At 41.5% G+C, this 19,327-nt stretch overlaps 2 protein-coding genes across 2 annotated transcripts; both read left to right on the top strand.

The window, feature by feature from the left end:
- Window positions 1–4,287: 4,287 nt before the first annotated feature.
- LOC137854620 (uncharacterized) lies at window positions 4,288–11,972 on the top strand. The gene is made up of 2 exons (XM_068678277.1): window positions 4,288–4,326; window positions 11,424–11,972. The coding sequence occupies exons 1-2, from the start codon at window positions 4,288–4,290 to the stop codon at window positions 11,517–11,519; spliced, it is 135 nt and encodes a 44-aa protein (XP_068534378.1). The 3' UTR covers window positions 11,520–11,972.
- Window positions 11,819–17,818, top strand: PTP4A1 (protein tyrosine phosphatase 4A1). The gene is made up of 5 exons (XM_068678275.1): window positions 11,819–11,972; window positions 13,318–13,410; window positions 13,757–13,887; window positions 15,310–15,384; window positions 16,382–17,818. Exons 1-5 carry the CDS (start codon window positions 11,868–11,870, stop codon window positions 16,497–16,499), a joined length of 522 nt encoding a protein of 173 aa, XP_068534376.1. The 5' UTR covers window positions 11,819–11,867; the 3' UTR covers window positions 16,500–17,818.
- Window positions 17,819–19,327: the final 1,509 nt, after the last annotated feature.

Below are 19,327 nucleotides of genomic sequence, written 5' to 3'. Positions count from 1 at the left end.
CAGAGCAAGTAACAAAATGCTACACACAGGCTCCAGGCACTTTTTTTTTTTTTTAGTATAGAAAAATATGGTAATTTGAGAAGTTTATGGCCATAGACCTGCTAATAGTCAGAATCAATGCTATATGAAAAGAAAACTCTCTAGCCCTTCTCACAATTTCATGTTATTATCTACAGATCACATAAGGATCACTTTTACTGTTACCACAACACCACCTTGGAAGTTCATATTGACTTGTCATATACTTGTCACATATTTGTCATTCATATTTGTCCATTATGACTTCCAGACTCTCTTCAGAGGAACAGAAGTGTTCTTAAAAATGTACAAAACTATCTCAAGTTCCAGGTTCTAGCTATATGACTTTGCTTGTGGCTGTACTTAAGCACATTTTTGAGTGAACACAAGTTACTGAACAATCTCTGCATAACTACTTTGACATCACTGGTACTTGCTATTCATCAGTCTTTGCATCAGTCACACTTTTTTTTTTCAGTGATCTTTGATTATATTCCTTTGATAAAACTGTTTGAAAACATGAAAATGTAGTGTACCAGCCATGTAGTTACTTTCATGCCAACCTTGTAATCTTATCAAAGCATTAAGCCAGTTTTCTTTGACAATAGCTATTTTCCCTAAAACTATAAAAATTTGCATTAATTAAATTCTCATCATTTAATTCTTTTTTTTTTTTTTTTTGTTCTAATCAGCTTAGTCATGTATGAGTTTTTTATTAGATGACAGTCTAAGTAGCTCATGGTCAACCCACTTCACCTTTTTAAACATTGGCATGACATGGCCATGAATACAGCCTTCTGAAATTTCACCACAAAAAGGTACAGTTATTATCAACAAGTGCAAAATCTAACCAGCAAACTCTTCAGTGTGTTAGTTCCATATGGATAGCCTAGTGACAAACACAGCAAAATGGTATTGATATAAAATGCCCCTGAATTTATTCAAATTTAAATGATTAGTCCATATAAACACCAAATTCAGTGAAATTACATCCAACTGATATTGAAACAAACACAGATTTCTGACTTTTCTTCTTTACCCTCCTGTTATGATACAGAAGACCCAAATAAATGGCAGGGAAAATTGATTTCTGACTAGAAGGACTAAGGAAGTGCTGGCAAAAGACAAATACGTTAAGAATCAATATTTTTACTTAGTCTCTGAGTAATATCTATATTAGTTGATACATAAATATTTCAAACATAAAGGTAGTATTTTGGAGTTTAACTTTTACAGATCGCTTAGAAGCAGGTACAAGCAAAAAAAGTAAGAAAAAACACTTCATAGAATCATAGAATGGTTTGGATTGGAAGGATCCTTAAAGACCACCCAGTTCCACACCCCTGCCATGGGCAGGGACACCTCCCACAAAACCAGGTTGCCCAAAGCCCCATCCAGCCTGGCCTTGAACATCTGCAGGGATGAGGCATCCACAGCTTCTCTGGGCAGCCTGTGCCAGTGCCTCACCACCTTCAGAGTGAATTTCTTCTTTATTTCTTATTTAAACCTACCTTTTAGTTTAAAGACCTTTAGGTCTTTTCATTTAAAAACGCTACCCCTTGTCCTATCATTCCAGTAAAGTCTCTCTCCATCTTCCTTATAAGCTCCCTTTAGGTCTTGAAAATCTTCAAGCTTGAGGTTTCCCTGGAGCCTTCTCTTCTCCAGGCCCAGCCCCAGCTCTTTCAGCCTTTCTTCATAGGAGAGGTGTTCCAGCCCCCTGATAATCCTTGTGGCCCTCCTCTGGATTCACCCCAAAGTCTTTCTTTTCCTGGGGGCTCCAGAGCTGAACACAGTACTCCAGGTGGAGTCTCACAAGAGTGAAGTGGAGGTTCCTTGACCTGTTGCCCTTGATTCTTTTTTAAGGCTGCCCAGGATGCGGTTGGCCTTCTCAGCTGAAAGCACACAAATCTCACGTCTAATTTGTCATCCACCACTATCTCCAAGTCCATCTCCACTTGGCTGCTCTCCATTCATCCCCAGTCCGTACTGATACCAGGGATTGCCCCGACCCAGGTGCAGCACCTTGCACTCAGCCACAGTGACTGCATGTTGAAAACAACTTCTTGTTGTGGTCCCTTTGGTTAAAAAACAATATAATGGATTTTTGAAAAGTACGGGAAGGTTGTCAAAGTTGTCCAACTGTCCCCCATTATAACCCCTTATCATAAAAGTTATATTAGTCTTCCTAATATCACAACTGTGGTGATTGCATCTTTGTCTCTCAAACTGTTCATCCTGCTCTCTTCTGAATTCTCCCACAGGTTTCTCTTTACAGGCATTTCTTTTTCCTTATCTTCAGGAGTTCTTGTCTCTTTCTGTCTGTTACTTTCTGCCTCTTCAGCTCACTTTGTTTCATCAGTACGCTGCCTTACACTTTGTAACAATCCACGTTTATTTCTTCTGCAAATATCTTTGTTCTGTGTTGTATGAAATAGCAGCTTATTATCTCTCTTCTAATACTCCATGTATGTCTTGACATCTTAGACCGTAAAACACAGGGACTGTATCTTACGTAGTGATTAGTAGGACATATTTGACCATGACAAAGGGGTCGAGATAGGGAATATCGTAAAACAAATTAATATAAATAGCTTAAATGACACCGGCATTATTTCTTCAAAAAATGTAGTTTTAGACTAAAAGCATTCTGAGCTAAATCCTTTCCTCCGAGGGAATACAATTTCAAAGAAGCTGCCAGTGACCCTTACTTCCAGTGTACACTACTGTGCTGCAGTACTGAAAGGATGTTGCATCAGAAAGTAATTTGATCCTAAAATCGTGATCAGTTTAATGTGCAATGAAACAGTAAACAAAAGCTTGCATTGTTGGAGGAAGAAAACAGCACACATTAAAGCAGGTAGAGAGCTGTTTAATCTGTCTCAGAACTCTGTCCAAAGCAAATTCCTCAGGCTTTACTGATGAGAGAGGGAAGGTCTGTCTGCATTTTCTCTTTTTCCACTGAAACCTTCCTAACATCGTAACCGCCGACAAATAAACAGTATTCCAAGCAGCCATTAACCTTGGGATCATCTTATTGCTTCATAGTATTCCAAGCACATTTACAAGAAGCTTTATACGGAGCAGCGACAAGTTCACCAGACACGCGCCCTGAGTCAGTCAGTAAATAGAAAACGCAAAAGTAAATAAACACAGGCCAGATGTATTTATAGCCCAGAAAGGCTGGGTTTGTAACCTCAGCAGAGACGTGACTCCTGGACAGAAATTAGTTGATGCGTGTGTAGTCTGGAGGCAGGTGGAGTGAAAGGTGGTACAGGCGTCCTCTGAGTAACACCTCTTTTATATGCAAGTTATCAAAAAAAAAAAAAAGAAACAAAGCCTGTGAATATGCCGTGGAGGTTATACAAAAATAGAAAATTTAGGCAAAACTGAATCATGGCATGGTTTGGGTTGGAAGGGACCTCGCAGATCATCGAGGATCATGACAGGGCTGCTCGGGGCCTCATCCAGCCTGGTCCTGAGCACCTCCAGGGAGGCGCCGTGCCCTTGTGCAATTTAATATAAAACAGGCGAGACTTAGAATTAGCCGTTTATTTCTTAGCCGAGACACGGGTCTGTCAGGACGGGACACTGCTGACCCGCAGTAACGCGCTACGCAGGAGAAAGGCTCAGCGAGCCCGCTGCGGCAGCGCTGCCTCACGCAGCTCCCTTCAGGCGGAGCTGCCCCACACGAGCTGTTCCCGGGCTGACGGTGCCCGGCCGGGGGCCTCCGCTCCGGACCCGCCGCCAACACCCCCCTCGGTGCCCCCCCCGGGCACCCTCCGCTCCGCTCCCCTCCGCAGCGGCCGGGGGCGGCGCTCCCCGCCCCTGTGGGCGAGGCGCGATCGCTCCGGGCCCTGCCCCCGCCCCCCTCCCGCCGCCTCCCTCAGCAACCGGTTCCCGCCGGCTGCCTCCGCCTCTCGGCGCCCTCCCGCCCCCGCCCCGCGGCAGCCCCGCCCCGCGGGCGGCTCCGCTCCCGCCCCCTCCGCGCCGGCGGCGCCTCGGATTGGGCGGGCGCCACGCCCGTCGCGGCCGGGCGCCGGCGAGGGGCGGGCCCCGCGGCGCTAGTGCAGGAGGCGGCGCCCAGGCTCCCCCCTTGAGCCGCCGCGTCCGCGCCGCGCCAGCCCGCAGAGCCGCCGCCCGCCGCAGCTGTATGCCCCAGCCCCGCTCCGCCGCTGAACCCCCTCCGGCAGCTCCGCGGCCTCCAGCGCCTCCGCGTCCTCCTGCTTCTGCTCCTCCTGCCCCCGGCGGTGGCGCCCGCACCCCGGCTTTATGATCAGGCTACAGTCTTCAATGAGTAACCATATTCCTGTGAGTGCCGCCGCGACGCGACGCCCCCCCCCCCGCTTCCCTTCCCCGCACCCTGCCCGCGGACCCTCGCCCCCCCCCCGGGCGTGCCGGGCTCGGCGCCTCTCCCTCTCCTCTCTTCCCCTCTCCCCCCCTTTCCCCGGCCCCTTCCGTCTCCTCCATGTTGTCTCCTTTGTTCTGGCGCGGGGCAGCCGGGCTGGGCTCGCCCTCGCCGCGCCGCCAGGGGATGGGTTGACCTGTCCGCCGCTCCGCATCACCGTCTGGCGGCGGCGGTGGCGGCGGTGGCGGCGGCTCCCCCCCGGTGCGGGCACCGCAGCGCCCCGGCGTTGTGGCAGGCCGGGAGCCCCCTGCCGGGGGGAGGCCGGGGCCGGGCGGCGGCTGCGGGGGACAAGATGGCTCCGCGGCGGGAGCCGGGGGGAAGAAGCGCGGCTCCGACCCGGCAGCAGCAGCAGCAGGAGGAGGAGGAGGCGGCCCCCCGGCGGCGCTCGGCGCGGCCCCGGGCCCGCGGGGCGCAGGGACAAGCCCCGGCCTGTCCGGCCGCGTGGGCGGGGGGGGGCGGCCGGGGGGGAGCCATGGCGGCGGGGCACGTGCGCGGCCGCCATGAGGGGGGGCGGCCATGAGGGAGGCCGGGAGGGCGGCGGGGCGGCCGCGCTTTGTCTGCGCCGGGCGGCGGCTGCCGGGGCGCGGAGCCTGCCCCAAACGAGGCCGGGAGCGGGCTGAGGGGAGAGGGACTGCGGAGGAGGCGGCTGAAGGCAGGTTGAGGCTGGGTGCCGCCGTAGCAGCCTGCCGCTCCGCGGGTACGAGCTGCCGAGCGTAATAAAAGCCGTGAATTTGGCCGGAGCCTGTCGTTGAGCCCTTTCTTTGTGGTGTTCTCTTCCCCTCCCCTCGTAATCTCTCCCTTGCTTAACTTCCGTGCCCGCAGAGCACGCTGTGTGTTAAAGCAGCAACGCCACAGAGCTGGCAGGTGGCGGTGCGCCCTCCGCAAGCAAGCAGAACGCGGTCAAAATCCGGCTGCTGTCAGCTGGGAGCAGCAGGAGCACGGGCACTTGCGTGCGGCTCGGAGCTGCCTGCACAGCGAATCCTCTGAGCTGACCCTGGCGCAAGGGCTCGGCGATCCTGCTGCGCCTCGCTGCTGCCGGAGACAACTTCCCAATATGTCTACCTGTGTCTGCCGAGTCGCCGAAGCAGTGACTCAGAAGTACGAATGCTGTCTCCTCGTAACTTCATTAAACTGTCAGATCAAAAAAAAGAAAAACAGTGTGGAGATGACACTCAAATGTCAGCTCTCGTCATTATACCGACGGAACGGCAGCGCGCTTTGAAATTGTTGTACAGGAGCGGCATTGTTTCAGGGGAAAAATGTGAAAGAATGCAGGGAGGAAATGTGAGAATGAGGAAGAAAAATGAGTGACAGCTGTAGCGAGGGCTGAGGGAGAAGGTTATCATTGTCTTAGTGAAACTAAACGTGTCAGTATGGCAGTAAACAAATAAAACTTATCCTTATCTAATAAATCCTATCTTGTGAAACCTTTTTGTTATGACAAAGACATGCCACGTAATAATGCTGGATCTATCCCAGTGTGTAGGCTGACTGTAAGTGATCACGTCTCTTAAAGATTAACCAGAACTCCCTGATCAGGGTATTACTGAATTTTAAGCTAGTTGTAGATACCTTATATTTGAAGATAAAACTCAGTCTATAAGATCAATAAATATGGTAACTGTTACGAGTAGATCCCTAACTTCTTACAGCTTCTCTCACAGATGGGCTTCTTCCTGGGGATTTGTTTTACACTTAAATTACAGCAATAACTGTATTTGCCTTTATATGCTTAAAACGTAATGGAGTAAGTTTTGAGTAGAATGACACGAATTAAGTAGTTTGCTGTTTAAGCAACAGAAGCGTTAAGTCATTTCTGAGTCTGTCCTTCCTGACTTTTAGAAACTCAGAGGATGCATTAGAAAAGGGGTGGAATTGGATTGTCACGTCTTGCTTTCCCCAGTAGGGAAATTAAGGCTTTTTTCATGTTCTTTCATGGTGCAAGCAGGAGAACTGGGAATATAGTCACAAGGCCTCTGTTTCATCATCTGTTGAAGTTGCATTGACTTGCTATACAGGAAGTTTTGAGATAATCTTTTCTTCCCCTGAACTGCATGCTTTAACCACAAGAAATGTCCTTTGTGGAGCATGTTGTAACGAATTTGTGATAAACCCTTGGCATTTCTTGTTTGCGCTATCAGAGTGTATTTTCTTAGGCTGTGAGTTGCTCTCTCTGAGCCAAAATGGGTAGCCCTGTCACCGTGGATATCATAACACAGGTGTTCGCGTACCATGTAGATGGAAGGTGAATCTTGTCAACAATACCTAATGAAGGTGTGCCATCACCTTACGTAATGGCTCTGCAGTTAGTACCCCTTTCCCTCCCACTTCTTTGTGCCTTTGTTACCACTTAGGCCTTGAGTAGTAAGAGTCTGGACACTTGCCCCCCAGTTTTTCAGTCGCTTTTTGACAAGTAGCAAGTTAGAACAATTGTAGGCACTGTCACATTGTAATGAAGTTCAGTTTTCTAGCTTTTATTCCATAGTTTCAGTGACAAAGTGTACTATAGTGTGGTTTCAGAGAATGTGACACCCACATCGCTGATTCTGGACATAAATGTTCAGTCTAGGAGCAGGTGGGTTGAGCAGCTGAGAGCCATCTTACACATCTTCTGAAAGTGAAGTGCCCTGCAGCTGTGTAGACCAGCGCTTCTGGTTTGCACACTTCTAAAGGTGCTACCAGGTTCTGAGAAAGAACGTCAGCGACATGGGATAACCTTACAGGCCTTCCATTTCCACATGTCGGTACCAATCTAACAGATTTTTCATAAGCACTTCTTGCCAGATGTAAATGATTGTTTAAAACAGAATTGACGTTTGAATCTTCCTGTCAGCAAAGACAAATAATTTAGCTTCCTATCCCAAAGAAGGGTGTGAATTAAAGCTTTTCTTTATGAGATGTCTTCCTTTTGCTTGAGTAATTATTCTGTAATTTCTTGTAATTTCTATGATGGATGGAGCAATCATAGTTAACATGACTTTGTCCCTTATTGGACAGGATACCTTCTTTTAATAGGAGGTCTTGGCATATTAAACCTTCATTTTGTTTTCCAAGACTTGACGGATATGAGAGTCTAAATGTAGCCTGGCTTTCTGTTACTAATAGAAACTGCTGCTATCATCACCAAAAATCCTTCAGTGTTAATTTCCTCAAGGATAGCTCACATTGAAATGGAAAGCCATGTGACGGAGTACCCAATTTAACAGTACAAACTGTTAGTTGGTATCATTCTGTTAAACCTCTGTATATAACAGCATGCATTTGGGTTTCACTTGTGCAGCCTTATGCATTTATATGGCATCTTGATTTTTTGATAAATCACCTACCAAATAATTAACTATCTGAAAAAATACAGTGACTTAAACTGTACTTCCAAGCCTTTTGAAAGTTGTTGAAGTCATTTGGGTTCTCACCAAGCATGAGGTGGTGTTAATTACTGCAACAGTGTTTTTATAGCTGACTTTTTGTCTTCCAGATCTTTTTGCTGAAGAGGGATGAAACCTTGTATACTCCAACTTAATGTCCTAACACAAAGAGCATGCCAATGTACTTGTCTGTAATTTTAACTTAACTCCCGGAACAGACCTAAACTAGGTTGGCAAAATCTATCTTAGCATAGTACAGACTATTACAGCATTAAGGAATCGGTCTGCACACAGAGCTTTCCAGCTAGCAGTGATGAGAAGAGATGGCATACTCATCAAAGGAAAATGTGAGCTTTGCTCCTTTATAATGTGGCAGCAGCTGTTGCCAAGGCAAACAGTGAGAACGAAATGCATGCTTAGTTAGGTCCGTACTTCTCTGAATTAGTAAGGTGCTGATGTGTCTAATTGCTAACTGCTAAGCCAGTATTAAAGAAATGAATCCATTTGTAGGGGTTAATTGCACAGGGAACTCAAACTTAACATCGTGTAATATAGTCCCTTCAACTTCGTATAATTTGCATTGTGAACACAGTTTCTGGATGTAATTAACAATCTGCTTTGAAAAAGGAGGCGTTGCTGCTTAACCAGTGCTCTGCTGCCTGCCCTCCTCTTTACCCCTGCGAAGTGTTTGTCTGCTTTTATATTGAGTACTCCCAGGCGCGCACTGAGGGCAGCCAACCTACTGGACTGGATGAAACCCGATGGCTTCTTACTTCCTACCTGCCACCGTATGGGGTCGTGCTGCCTTGTTTCCAATTACTCTGTGTTCCTTTCCCTCTAAATCCTTCATTGTGCGGATTGAAAAACTGTTTCTTTACCCTAGTGACCCAGTTCTGTCTCATAATTTGGAGCTCACGTTTTTTCTGTTATTTCTGTTTCTGACACTCTTCTCTCCCTCATCCTCTACTGGAGAAAATGGCCAGCTTGTCTTAGGAGACTTACAAAGAGATAAACATGAGATCTGCCAGCACATGAGAAAAGCAGCGTAAGACCTTGCGCAGATGGATCTGCTTAAAGCTGCCCTGTGCCTTTCTGGCGTTCTGCTTCTTAAACTAATTGAAAGTGACTTTAAATAAGCCCTCTTCAGTTCTCCGTTGCTATTTTAGGTGTTCCCTAAGTCTGGTCCTAGGACTCTTTATTGCACCATCTACCTTTTGCTGGTATGGTTGGTATGTCAATGATGATGCTTGAAATTCTTCACATTCTGCTGGCTACTGTTAGTCTGTTGTCCTTTAACTCTTCGAGGGATCCTTCCTGCTCCTTTTTCATGCTTATTTTATTTCAAGATCTTAGGTTACATCACAAATAAATCTCCAATTACTTGGAGAATTAATCCTCTAGTCTTCATAAAAATGGTGATGATAGAACCTCTGGAATGGCAGCAATGTGTGTGCAGCTCTTTTTGTGTCATACTGGTTAGCAGTTTATTTTTTGTCTTCTTTTTAAGCCATAAGGTGCATCCTTAAAAGTTGTTAACAAAAAGTTGTCTGAAAACGTGAAAAGGACCAGGGAAGGCATTTGATGTTCTTCTTGTAAAGGTACTTGGTAACTATGGTTCATCTCTGCTACAGTCGAAACTGGAATAACTTTTCCCTGTTACAAGGACTTCCTCTCCTCTTGACTTAGGAATGGAGCAAAGCCCTGCCTGCAAGATAAAAAGTTGTAGCAGTTCTTTAAAAGCATACAGCACTTGGAGAACTCCTGTGCTGCAAGGAGGCCTCTTAGGAAAGCCAGCAATTGTTAGGTCATCTGATCTGTTGTGACTTCTGTTTAATAGTCAGCATTGTTATGAATATGCTCGCTGTCGTCTTTCTGGATATGCTTTAGCGTCTGCAGTGGGGTCTTGGTGTGACTCCAAATCCTGGATGGCAGCTAGCAACTGTGAGTTATTTGCATGTAGCTTTTTCTTCCTGTCATTTTCAACAAAGTGGTTTAAGACGTTGGCAGTTGTCAGGCTTTATCGTGCAGTTTTCTTTAGGTTCTCATCTGTTGAATTTACTTTCTTGTGGTTGGGCTGCTTTTCAGCACAGTCTGGTTCTTTCATGGTTATTTGAAAGAAAGTTGAGTGTAGGAGCACTGAAATTCTGTTGCTTATTTTCTCATGCGTGCTTGCCATGATCATATATGTGGATGGATGCATGGAGTTTGTGATTTAAAAAAAAAAGTCTGAAGATTGCTACAGTTTACTTACTAGAAAAATATACAACGTAGCTAGATTTATGAAGGCAAAGAACTGATATTGCCATTTCCTAGCCTACCAAAAATCCCATTTTAAACAGTAAGTCTGATGGTAAGTCTCCTCTGTAATATTGCATGCTCAGCTAACCCATTCCCAAAGTATGTTGATATTTTGTTTGGACTTAGAAATATTTGAATTCCTCCCAGTGTTTGAAGTTGACTGGCCAGCATACTTAATTTTTCCTGAGAAGTTGTAGGATTGGTGATGTTTCTCATTATACCTAAGAATAATTTGTGGGCATCTGTTTCAGCCTGTATCTATCCTTTCGGGAAACAAAACTTCTCTTTACCCTCTGTTCCCCAGGTAGAAAGGGGCTTTTGGGTATCGTCATCAGCACTGCCAATGTAGCTAGGCATGAAACTAACTCCTGTGCCATAAGGTTCCAGAGTGCATAAAAGCATGTATTCTTGGATCATATTCACAGCAACATCTGCAAGTGAATGCATAACTTATGGCAGTTCATCAGCTCTCTACTTCCTGATTGTGCATCTTGCAGTAACTTTATATGCAAATTTAATCTTAGGGAACTAGAAAGCTACTGGGCAGGAATACCTAGTCAGTAAGTTGCCTTCATATATTTTTTTAGCTAGAGTATAGCCACTATCTTGATATAATGTCTTCATCCTTAAGTATGTGAAATGTTCCTTTAGAAGTCTGCACGCTTTAAGTCTCAAAACGTGTTTCAAACCTTGTGTTACTTTGTTAGGCCACAAAGATTTTGGGGTTTGCTTTCAAGGCCTCCTGCATTTCCAAGTTTTGTTTCTTTTTTAACTGGCTATTCTGCATGTGAGTTAATTGTTCCTACATGCAAACTCTGTCTGTTGCATTATCCTTTAAGGCAGGTTATTCTGTCTCTGTGTAGAGAATGGTAGTTTGGTTTAAACAGTAGTTGTCTGAATATTCAGAGTGAACATTCAAGGAATCTCATGTGTGCCTGTGTGTGGCTGCTTAAGGTCAGTGTAACTTTAGTAGGTGTTGTGATATTTTTTAATTTGCAGTAGAAGATAGCTACACTGGGAGTTCTTAAAACTTCATATTTTCTTGCAATGTTAGCACTTCTGAGTTTATACTTGAAAATATTTAAATCTTCAGTATTAAAGTACTCGATACAGCAACTTCGTTTTAATAAATATATTGACTTTCTAGTAAACATTTAGTTTCTTTGTCAGGGAAGGTAACAGGATTTTTATGCAAACCTAATTCTTGGATTTAAAGAATAAACCTTGTGAAACTTGGTCTTTCTCCTTTCATTTATTCAGTTTATAATGCTTATTGTCTTAAAAATAACCTTACCTTATGTATGCTCATTTTGCTTCTTTCTCCTTTCTCTTTACAGCAGTTCTGTGGTGTTCTTGGTCACACATTTATGGAGTTTCTGAAGGGCAGTGGAGACTACTGCCAGGCACAGCACGACCTCTATGCAGACAAGTGAACTGTAGAAATTCATTACTACTCCACCAAGAAGCCCCCCTAAGAGTGGTTGACCAGGATAAGAAGTATTGAATTGAAATTGGCAGAGCATTTAACAAAAGAATTCAGACCTGGATGGGGTAAACCTCAGTGCACTGCCTTTCTTTTGCCTCAGTATTACTGGATTGAAGAATTGCTGCTTCTTGTTAGGAGGTTCATTTCATTTCCCATTGCTCCCAACTTCATACTTCGAAGCACTGAGAATTTCACGTGGAGTATAGTGAAGTAGACTTCAGTTTCTCTACATCACTTCTGTATTAGATTTTTTTGAATCCTTTCATAATCTTGTTGCATGTTTAACTAAATTAAAATGGCCCGAATGAACCGCCCAGCTCCTGTGGAAATCACCTACAAGAACATGAGATTCCTAATCACACACAATCCAACCAACGCAACCTTAAACAAATTTATAGAGGTAAGGTTGGGCCAAAGTTCTTACTGATGTATTCTTATTTATGCCTCAACAGCACACTATACTAACAATTTCCTTCCTCAGTATTTGGTAACTACAGAGTCTGTATGAAGTAGTGATGAGGCTGTTCATATGTGAACTCATTTCAAGTAGCAATGCCATGCTTTACAGACAAATCTACTTGGAGACTTAAGCCTTCACCAAAGCATACTTCTAAAAGTGAAGCACAGAAATAATTGTTGTCTAGTATTTAGTACACCACTTAGGAGTATAATCAGGAATGGTCTTGGCTGAGTTGTGTAGAACAGTACCAGGATCTGCTAGTGATGGGAACCAACGTTCAGATTCATCTAAGCAGTGTAACATTTCCTTGCCTTTATTGCAATACTGGTTACAAAGAGAATAATTCAGTATAGATTGTACACCAACAACTTAGGAACAAATAATAGAATCACAGCGTGCTTTCACTGCCTGTTTCCTTTCAGTATTAGTAGATGAGGGTTCTACTGTAGCTTAAGACAATCCTCTTGAGTGTCATTGCTTACGTGACTGAAATTTATGGTAGTAAACTTGTTCTGCATCCTGAGTTGTTGATGCTACTTAAGCGTTTCAGTATATGCTGGAACTCTTCCCCAGCTAAAGCATGTCTAAGCATACGTTGCTTGTATCTGAATCTTCCATCTGAACCTTGCAGCTAGCATGCTGGAGGCATAAGGTGTATAGCTAAGTGTATGATAAAAATGCCTTCTTCCAGAGTTACCTATGGGTAAGGTTTGAGTTTGTAATGCAATCTTATTAGCAAGATTTAAGGTCTATCATACCTCTGTTACATATATGCATTCAGTATGGGCTAATTTACAGGAAACGCGGTGAGTTAATAAATCTTTTATACTCTCACAGCTAGATGAAGTGTTCACAGACAGTGTGAATGATGGGTTTTTGCAGGGAAAATGAAGTGTGATTGTACCATTGTTTTTCATAAATGAGGTTTAATAGTAAAATGGAAAGTTATTTTTTATTCTCCAATTATGAAAATCCATGAACTGGAATGATTTATTGTACTAGTCTCCTAATTCTTATCAGTAAGTGTGTTACAAACTGCTAGTTTTAAGTGGAGTATGCAAAGGGGAAGATCTAAGAAGCAAACCACTTCAGATATGTTTGCAGAAGAGCTTACAGGTATCTGGCATTAGTGCACAGTAGTCTTGACTTATTTCAGCTGTGTTCTTTACAGGCTGGCAAGCATTTGTGTTAGTTCATTTACTGAAACTTTTGGAAGAAGTTAATAAGCAAACCAGTTGAGAAAATAAGTCATCTTACTCTTAAAATGGTTCTTTTCACTCCCTAGGAACTTAAGAAATACGGTGTTACCACAGTGGTAAGAGTGTGTGAAGCTACTTATGACACTGCTCCGGTGGAAAAAGAAGGCATTCAGGTTTTGGTAAGTAGTGTAACAGATGCTTTTTGACACTTAATGTTTATTGTTATTAGTCACTAGCTTAATTCACTCTATAAGCATATTCCAGCAGCTGATGGGTGCAAAGCTCCACAGACCTCTTCTGTTAGGAGAAAAAAACAGTTTTTGTGCAAATGCCTTTACTCGATGAAACTGGTTGAGAGGAATATACTCCTAATATTGCTATGCTTATATTTTTAAGAAAACATAAATTTGAGTGGTTCCCTTGTCTGTCAGCTCTTTTGTCAATTACGCATACTTTTTTTTTTTATGCACAAAGCAGTAGGAGTTGCATCTTCTATGTAATTATGAATGTCTCATTATATTATAGGACTGGCCCTTTGATGACGGTGCTCCACCATCCAACCAGATTGTTGATGATTGGCTAAACCTCCTTAAAGTTAAATTTCGTGAAGAACCTGGTTGTTGTATTGCTGTACACTGTGTTGCTGGTCTTGGACGGTGGGTAAAGTTTTAAAGATCTGTTATCCCTGGTCAGACTTTTGAATATTTAGTACAAAAGCTTAGTTGAGGCAAATGTAAAATAGTCACAGATCCAGCATTGGAATGAGCTCACACTCGAGTAGGTTAAATGACAGCAAACTGTTGCATGTAATATGGGACTTAGGTTATTCAAAAGATTGTGCTGTTATCACAGCTATTGAGTTACTAAATGAAATAAAAAACTACATTCCTATACCAAGCATATTAATGAGTATCCCCCTGATATTTTTTGTCTTGCTACAGGCTTTCTTTTCTGTATGGATTTGTTTTTTTACTGATTCTCATCTATATGTCTTTTTCCATCCCTATTGCAGCAGTATTGTCAGTTTCCTAGTAACAGGGATACTATAGCTATTAGCCCCAAATGAGTGAGGTGTTTTGGCATATCAAGAACAACTTTAACTCACCAGATATTCGGCTGTTTTCCAAAGTCTAAAAGCCCTGTTTCAGTGACACCAGCCTCAAAATTTATACAGATGAAGCTAAATACCCTACCAACTCTGCTTCTTCTGTCTGCTGGGGCTCTTAAATACAGCTCTGAAAGTTCTGAAGGCACAATGTTTTTTCTGTTGCTTTTTTAGACTACCCAGAAATAAGTCTGCTCAAAAGGTAGCTGAAATATTTTAGCCATTGGTTTCAGCATTTCCAATATAAAATGAAATAGAGGTTTCTGGTCTTGGCGTCACTTACCCACTGCTTGCATTATGGCTTCATGTGAGTTGACTGTAGTGCTGAATGCCACCAAAACAAGCGATGTGTCTGGTTTTCCCCCTCAAAATTTTGTGGTTAATTAGTTGGAAAAAAAATTTAACTTACATGTAAGGCTTGTTAAATCCTTATAAAATCATTCAGTAAGCATTTAAAACCATTTAGTAAGCTTGTTATTAGGTATGCATACCTTTTGCTGCAGTATGGCATGTTTTTTGTCTTGCATGTGGAACGTTCTTTAAAAATAAATAAAGAAATAAATGGAGCCATACATTGTTAATCTCTGTTAATTTGTGCCAGGCTTTCTTAACTGAAGACAGTATTCTGTCAGATGAAGAACACTTCAGCAAGCAAGGAAATCCTTGGCTTGGGTGGAATAATAACTTACATTTTATTCTTGCTGTCTTCCCATATACCTGAAGTCAGATGAACAAAACTATGGTTAACCATAGTTAATTCTTCCATTTTTTTTTTTAAGGGCAGTACATAGCTTGAAAACATGGTATAAACACCCAGTTATGTAGAAAACCTTTCTGTCTTCCTTATGTTTCTCTTCTGTCCTTATGCATGTCTTTTTTGCTTCTCGAGGGAAGAAGTGGGAGAAGTATAATTCTTTCCTGAGTATGCACTGGTAAATGCTAAATTGACCTTTTTTTTTTTTTTTTTAACCAGAGCTCCAGTCTTAGTTGCTCTTGCACTGATAGAATGTGGAATGAAGTATGAAGATGCAGTGCAGTTTATAAGACAGTAAGTATGAAGCTAACATCTGTTTCCAAGATATAACACATTGACATATCCTTGGGTACTGCAGGGAATTCTAAATTATTGTTTGTTGATCTTCAGACATTCTTCATAACAGTCAGTGTTCTAAGACTTGACATGTGGGATTGGTATTTCCTCTTGAGAGGCACAACACCTTCAAGACTTTGGTTCTGTCTACTAACTGGAGCTCACATTCATTCATTCCCATTTGTGGCTCCTTTCTTTATTAGATCAAAGTGTGCTAAACAGTTTTTCCCCCATGTCTTTTTTTTTTTTCTTTCTAGCAGTCTACCTAAGAAGAGTATTTCCTTCTATTTTTTGTGCCTACATGCAAGTTGAATGAGAACAATTTTAGTCTTCTTGCACTAACTTTCTAGATGTCATCTATATTTTAAATTTTATATTTTTTATATTTTAAATATTTTATATTTAAAATTGCCAAGCCTTTGAGGAATTATGTTCAGCTTGCACATCTTCAGGCTGGTATATACAAAGTGAGGAATATAAAACCTGGTACACATTCCAAAGAATAAAGGAAAATGTAGCTCTTTCATAGGTTCTTGGTTTGAGCAGAACCAAGAAAGTTCAACTTAAAATGCTAAACACTCTCTCAATATTGTAGTATTCTTAATTATTTTAAGAGATTACATAACCTTAGCTTGTTTAAGGAAGAAACGGTCTCAAATCTGCTCTCTGTAACTTTCTTTTGAAGTCTCTTCTAAAGATCTTCTGCAAGATCTTTCTCTTGCATATATCAGAGGTGGAAACACTATCTAAAATACTATGTGGTCCAATTAGATATTTGTGAAAGGAAGCTACCACCCTCTTTCCTGGCACTTAACTTTTAATTACTGTTATTTTCATTACAGTCCTGACTTAATGGTATTTTTTTCAAGTGACCTAAAAATATTTTTCTCCAATGGGTGGTATTATTTCACTGGGCAGTAATTGAATATTTTAAGACACTTTTTCTTCCATTTAGGAAACGTCGTGGAGCTTTTAACAGCAAGCAACTTCTGTACTTGGAGAAATACCGCCCCAAGATGCGCCTCCGTTTTAAAGACTCCAATGGTCACCGAAATAACTGTTGCATTCAGTAAAGCCCAACAGCCTATACTACTACTGTAGGATTAAAGGATGGGAACTAAGAATTAAGCAGACTGCATGCCAAAGACATGGGTCTGATATTTTTTAGTAGTAAAGGAAGCTTCCTTAGGAGTAATTAATAGGCTAAAAGCTTAGTAGAAATGCAACTGTATGTTTAGATAAATACTCAACTGTTTGGAGACCCAGTAAATGTTTTTGCTGTACCCTGAGCTGTCTGAGCTGTCTCCCTGTTTATTAATTACCAGTTCAAATATCCTTTAATCATGCCATTGAGTCTTACCCACCTAGTTTCTACTACTAAAAATTGGGGTACTAAAGTAAATCAATCCGTAGAGAGATTAGGTGCCAAAATACCCAGCATATCAGCTATATGTTTTTCCTTATAAATGAGCATAGTTCTGATGAATTAAGAACTACCAGCTTATCTGGACCTTACTTTTTTTTTTTTCTAGTCATTTCAATATTGAAGAATATGGCCTCTAAGGTAGTCTTGCCTGCTTCACTGTATGTTTCGTCTCCCACAATCGCACTAGAATTATCAGGATTTGCACAGTCTGTTTTTTTAATACTATGAATTACAGCAACTTTTTCTCCAGTGTCTGTACTTTCTGTTACCTGAACCTCTCCATTTTACAAATCATTACTCTATGGTTACTCATGTAGAAAATCTTTTAAATTGTACAGAAGCACACAAGTCTTTAATGTCTCCAGACAAAAAGCCTTACAGTAAAATTAATGTTGGCACTTGATGTGCAACTTAACAGAGGGCCTAAAAAGGTTGGGAGGGGCTATTTAATATTTCTAGTAAAATGTTGCCTTTGTCTTGTGCAGGAAGTATAGAATATGCCCTTTACTTTAGTAAATATTTTTTTAAAACGTAGAAATGCTTTGTTATTGTAGCTAAAAATTCTTAATCAGAAAATTTCTGAAAAATCTTGTAGTTTCTTTTACTGTACCTATTGAAAGTTGTTTACCGACTATTGCTTTGTTGAAAGTGTGATTATTTTTTTTTCTTTTGTTTTTCCCTCCTTGAGTTTCTGCTATGACTTGGGCAGACCTCTGTAATATTTTGTATGCCTTTCAAGCTGCGTAACTTAATATTTGGATACTTGATAATTTGTTTTATTATGTAATTGATAAAATGGTGATGTGTATTAATGTTAGTTCAACCATATATTTATACTGTCTTGGGAATGTGTGGTTATAGTTCTGTGGGAGAAATAATTTTGCCAGTGTTCACCAGCTTGTAAAATCTAGTGCGAGAGCTTAAACATCTAAATAAATACTGAAATGCACTTAAAGTTTGCTGAAACACTCATGACTTTCACTTCTTCTTGTGTACTTTGTCAGCAATCTTACGGTGCCTAAAATCAGAATCTATCCAGGCACCTGTTTTTTTTTTTTTTTAATCTGGGCCTGAGTGTCCCCTTTGCTGTAATGTTTGCTGTTTGTTTTACTCATAAATAAATGTGGACAAAAATTAATAGTAGAAAGTACGCTATTTCTTTATGGAGCTTGCTTTTGACCTCCTTTCCCCAGTACTAAGGTAAGTTACTAACTTAACATTATTGAAATGCTGCAATAAATACAGAGGAGTAATAAAACTAATGATACTCATAAGTGTTATTTAGGCTTTACAGATATGTGTAGCAAATAATATGATAGCCTCAGCCTCAACAATGAAATGCTGTGTACAAACAGAAGGTATTCCAAAAATCACACGACCTAAAACTTAGGCAATTCCAAGTTTCCATAGTGGTGGTTGAACTTCCTGATGGAAACTGGCTTTATTAGTCAGCTGGGCTGCTGTTCTTACCAGTGATCACAAACACCAGGCATATGTCTGCTCAAAAATTAAAGTTGTGGTTAAGTATATCTTGCCTTTCTAAAAGGTGAGGTGGAATGCTGTGTACAACAGAAGCTTTAATGAGACTTCAGAAGAACTTCGGAGAGGCATGGTCTCATTAAAGAGAACACTTTGAAATTCTATGTTGTTTGAAAAAGGCTTGCAACTGAGTATAATTTACCTTTGTCATGAGTTCTGTACAGTAGTAAATTAAACTCTTAAGAGGAAATTAAACTTGGTTTAAAGAATATTTTGACTAAATGAATAAATCTTAATGTTTATTGTATTTTCAAGATTATTACTTTGAAATTGGCAAGCTTAAAGGCGTTAAAGTCTATTCTGTAAGCTTTCTACTTACCTGCTTCCTTATGAATTTCTGATAAGCTGGAAATGCTCCATCTGCTCAATTGCTGTAATTAAGTCTTCTAAGCTAAGGGCACTTTCTTGTACTGCAAACATAATTCAAAGTTATATGAAAGTAAATTCTAAAGTAATCTGAACACTTCTAAAAGTATAAAAGTCGGGGAAAAATGGGGAGGAGGTAGCTGAAAACTGAGAGCCAGAATCTTGCAGGGGATTCATGTTATGCAGTGAGATCTGGCACACAGAGTATCTTCTGATCCTATAGCAAAGCTGATCCATTCTTTCCTCCTAAATTACTGTGTCTTGTCAGGCTGTTTCCTGGCAAAAAAATAATAATAATAATAAATAATCAAAGCCTAGTGCAACAGAACTGGGATCATCTTACAGTTCCTGAAAAAGTTAACATTGAGTGAGCAGAGGAATATTCTAGTATCTTACTATCACTGTGGCACCTACCACCTGAGGAGACTTTCAAAATATTTATTGGGGTAAATAAAACTGTCTTCTATATTCAAATAATGCTTTGTTAAATGAATAAACTGGTCCTTGAACAGTTTTAATATAACTGGTTTTACAGGGACTACTGCTTTGTGCAAATAAAAACTGACAGGA

The sequence above is a fragment of the Anas acuta genome, chromosome 3 (assembly GCF_963932015.1).
Source record: "Anas acuta chromosome 3, bAnaAcu1.1, whole genome shotgun sequence".
Taxonomy (NCBI): domain Eukaryota; kingdom Metazoa; phylum Chordata; class Aves; order Anseriformes; family Anatidae; genus Anas; species Anas acuta.
Note: the sequence above shows the minus strand (reverse complement) of the source record. Positions and strands in the feature narration are given on the sequence as shown.

Excerpts from the sequence above, each read along its gene's own strand:
- LOC137854620 (XM_068678277.1), top strand. The coding sequence starts at position 4,288 with ATGATCAGGCTACAGTCTTCAATGAGTAACCATATTCCT. Across the intron at positions 4,327-11,423 it reads CAATGAGTAACCATATTCCT|CAGTTCTGTGGTGTTCTTGG; the intron begins GTGAGTGCCGCC and ends TTCTCTTTACAG.
- PTP4A1 (XM_068678275.1), top strand. The coding sequence starts at position 11,868 with ATGGCCCGAATGAACCGCCCAGCTCCTGTGGAAATCACCTACAAGAAC. Across the intron at positions 13,411-13,756 it reads AAGAAGGCATTCAGGTTTTG|GACTGGCCCTTTGATGACGG; the intron begins GTAAGTAGTGTA and ends ATTATATTATAG. Across the intron at positions 13,888-15,309 it reads TGTGTTGCTGGTCTTGGACG|AGCTCCAGTCTTAGTTGCTC; the intron begins GTGGGTAAAGTT and ends TTTTTTAACCAG.